Here is a 3836-nt window from a genome sequence, read left to right as displayed (position 1 = left end):
GGGGGGGGGGGGCATTTGAGGGTAAGCAGGCTGGCAGGCAGAGTGGTTAGAGGCAATCAGGCAGGCAGGTAGGCAGGTGAGTGGTTAGGAGCCAGAAGTCCCGGATTACGAGAGGGATATCCGACTGCTGGTTTAGGCCCGATCCCTGTAAACTGGCAGTAGGACATCCTTCTAGGGGTCCCAGATTGGAGAGGGTGCAGGCCGGGGTAAGGAACATCCCCTCCCCCGTGTACGAATTTCGTGCACCGGGCCACTAGTATATATTTAAAAGACTAATATGCTAAGTTTCCCTCTGACTGTCCGACCGGTAGCTATGATGTGCACCAGGGGGCAGATGCTCAATGCAAGAGCTGCCATGATCCACACAGGCCATGTACAAAGAAATGGCACCGTGGACCTGGCGCCAATAAAGTAACACTCGGCTTTCCCCAACACAGGCCCCGTCACCAACCTGGAGCGACAGCCCACCAAATTGCAGCCAATGCTATCGAGACCCTTTGGCGCAAAATGCGACCCACAGCCTGGCCCAGCCCGGAAACAGTGGCTGTGGGTGCCGGGTAATGACGTCACGTAGCAACGCCTGGCTTCCTCTCCCTAGCTACCCTTTGCAGTTTCTTCAGCCCAAGAACACAACTTGTTTTATAGCAAGGTGCAAACATTTTCACTTTAACCAAATGTCTGTGAGGTGTTTTCCCATGCCTCATCTCATTTTATCCTCACAGAAGTCCTGGAGTAGGTAGATGGCAGACTTGGTAGAATCCTATTTTCTTTTCATTAGCTGGAAAAGAGAGATTTAGAAAGTTTAGAAACTTGACCCAACTGAAAAGAAGTAAGAAATGGTGGAACTTGAAAATGACTTCAGGTTTTCTCACTGCACAGAATATAGTCAAACACTGTTGCAGTTAATTATTTTACCCTTTGTTCTCCCTGCGTGATCTACAGTAATAATCTGTTTCATGTTGCTATTTATGGCTGTATTGCTGACAATTACCTGAAAGAGAAGTTGGGGTGCTTCACTGGGCTGGAAAAAGTTTAGCTAAATCAAAAAGTAGGTCTAATTAAGCAAGTTTATTCTATATCTATAAAAGGCTAAGTTGAATCGTGCATGTGTGATACATATAACGCTCTTGCTGGCACCAATTGCACACGTGTGTTTCGATACATCATTGTTGATCGTGAATTTGATTGACACCTATTATAGAAAAAGGGCGAGTGGCGATATTACAATGTTTCTTCTAATTAATTTCCTTTCAATGTGCACGAATCTGTGCACTGGACCACTAGTAATTATATAATCTCAAATAATGACTGTGTTGTTCCTTTTTATCTTTACACTTCACTTCTTTTTCTTATTTTGTTGACTAGAATCTCCATTACAACGTTAAATAGAAGTGATGATAGTATGCTTGTGTGGAGGTCTTGATCACAAGTAAAAAGCTTTTAGAGGATTATCAATAAGGATCTTATGTTGTAGGTGGCTTGTATCCTACCTTTCTCAGATAAAATAAAATTTCATTTAATTCTTAGTTTGTTAAGCATGTTTTTTTTCTTTTTGTTTCAGAATCATGCATCGACATCAAATTTCATCGAACATTTTTTCTTTATTCATTGAGATAATTACATGATTTTCCTTTTTTAAACTGTTTATGTGGTAAATTAAACCTTGTATTCTTTGGGATTAACCCATTTTATTTATATATATGTGTGTAACTATGTATGTATATGTATGTGTGTATGTGTGTGTGTGTGTGTGTATATAGGCCTGGTGCACAAAATTTGTGCACGGGGGAGGGGCGTTGTCCCTCGGCCCAGCCTGCACCCTCTCCAATCTGGGAACCCTCGGGGGATCGAGGGTGGCAGTCAGACATCCTTCTCACAGATAATCTGGGACTGTTGGCTCCCAACCACTCTCCTGTCTGCCTGCCTGATTGCCCCTAACCGCTTCTGCCTGCCAGCCTGATCAACGCCTAACTGCTCCCCTGTCAGCCTGATTGACGCTTAACTGCTGGCCCGATCGCCCCCAACTTCCCTCTCCTACAGGCCTGGTTTCCCCCAACTGCTCTCCCTTGCTCGCCTGGTCTCCCCTAACTGCCTCTCCCTGCAGGCCTGGCCTCATCAACTGCCCTTCCCCTGCATCCCTGGTCACCCCCAACTTTCCTCCCCTGCCGGCCTGGTCCCCTCTAATTGCCCTCCCCTGCTGGCCTGGTCCCCCCCAACTGCCCTCTCCTGCAGGCCTGGTCACTCTTAACTGCCCTCCCCTGCCAGCCCGGTCACCCCTCACTACCCCCCCTCACCCCGCTGGCCTGGTTGCCCCTAACTGCCCTCCCCTGCAGGCCTGGTTCCCCCCAACTGCCCTCCCCTGCAGGCCTGGTCCCCCCCAACTACCCTCCCCTGCAGGCCTGGTCAACCCAACTGCCCTCCCCTGTTGGCCTGGTTGTTCCCCCAACTGCCCTCCCTTCCTGGCCATCTTGTGTGGTGGACTCATGGTCAATTTGGATATTACTCTTTTATTAGATAGCATATTGCTATAAACATTTTTATGCCTGTCTTGTGGTGGATAATTGTATGTATTTCTGTTGAGTTAATACCAAGGAATGGGTCCTGGAGCTTACCTTTTTAATTTTTATTTTAAAACTTCTATTTAGCTTAAGTACTCTCCTTAGTCACTGCATGGTGTATATTTATTTCCTTTTACTTTCAACATCTTGTACTTATATTTTTATTGTTTTTTTTGTAAGCTTTCTATATTTAAATTTTAAAATCTCTGTGCTAAGCAATGTTCTACGTGCTATGTATGTTAATGTAAACTTGACCTCTGCAATCAAATTCTTTCCCCACACTGAGGATGACATTTTTGCTGTATTTTGGCTTATATTTTTGCAGTTGAGAAGGAACCTATTAGTTTAAATTAAATACTTTTCATGTCAAGGTAATGTGTCTGCTTTAAGATTTTGTTTGTTTTATTATTACTAATACTTTGAATTCAGTTGTTTTGCTTCTTTAATTTGTGGATTGGTGTTTTATGATATTTTCAGATAGGGGATTGGGCCTCATTTCTTCTTATACTTCCATGAATCGTAAGTTAAATCTTTCTATCCTTTCTCTTTTTATTTTTATATTAACCTTTTCTATATTTTTCGATAATTTCTTCTGACCTCTCTTCCAGTCACTAATTTTAATAGCTTCTTATAATCTAGAGGCCCGGTGCACAAAAATTTGTGCACTCGGGGAGGGGGGCGAGGAGGCGGGATCCCTCAGCCCGGCCTGTGCCCACTAGCAGTCTGGGACCCCTCGGGAGATAATGACCTGCTGGCTTAGGCCTGCTCCCGGGTGGCAGAGGGCAGGCCCAATCCCTAGGTGCAGCCCCTGGTTGGGCTCAGAGCAGGGCCAATTGGGGAGTTGGGGCGCCGCCCCCTGTCATGCACAGAGCAGGGCGATCGGGAGGTTGCGATGCCCCCCTCAGTCACGCTCAGGGTAGGGCCGATTGGGGGGTTGGAGCACCGCCCCCTGTCACACTCAAGGCAGGGTCGATGGGGAGGTTGCGGCGCCACCCCGTCATGCACAGAGCAGGGCCAATCCAGGGGTTGCGGTGCTGCCCCATCATGCACAGAACAGGGCCAACCCGGGGGTTGCGGTGCTGCCCCCTGTCACGCACACAGCAGGGCCCATCAGGCGGTTGGGGAGCTCCCTCCTGTCATTCACAGAGCAGGGCGGATCAGTGGGTTGGGGCGCCACCCTCTATCACCAACAGAGCAGGGTCAATCAGGGGGTTGGGGGGCCACCACTGTCACACTCAGGGCAGGGCTGATGGGGAGGTTATGGCTCTACCCCGTCGC

The 3836-nt window shown here is 47.6% G+C and overlaps 1 protein-coding gene across 1 annotated transcript in view; it reads left to right on the top strand.

Annotated features, from left to right (window-relative positions):
- The first annotated feature begins 2914 nt into the window (after positions 1–2914).
- The window catches only part of LOC102768675 (sister chromatid cohesion protein PDS5 homolog B), a 96624-nt gene continuing 95702 nt past the window's right edge, over positions 2915–3836 (top strand). The window contains exon 1 of the mRNA XM_015568044.1: positions 2915–2929. Coding sequence (XP_015423530.1) covers positions 2922–2929 — 8 coding nt within the window. The 5' untranslated portion in view covers positions 2915–2921. The remainder of the gene's footprint in view (positions 2930–3836) is intronic.

This window comes from Myotis davidii, unplaced genomic scaffold (genome assembly GCF_000327345.1).
Source record: "Myotis davidii unplaced genomic scaffold, ASM32734v1 scaffold2712, whole genome shotgun sequence".
NCBI classification, from domain to species: domain Eukaryota; kingdom Metazoa; phylum Chordata; class Mammalia; order Chiroptera; family Vespertilionidae; genus Myotis; species Myotis davidii.
This window is presented reverse-complemented; position numbering and strand designations above follow the sequence as displayed.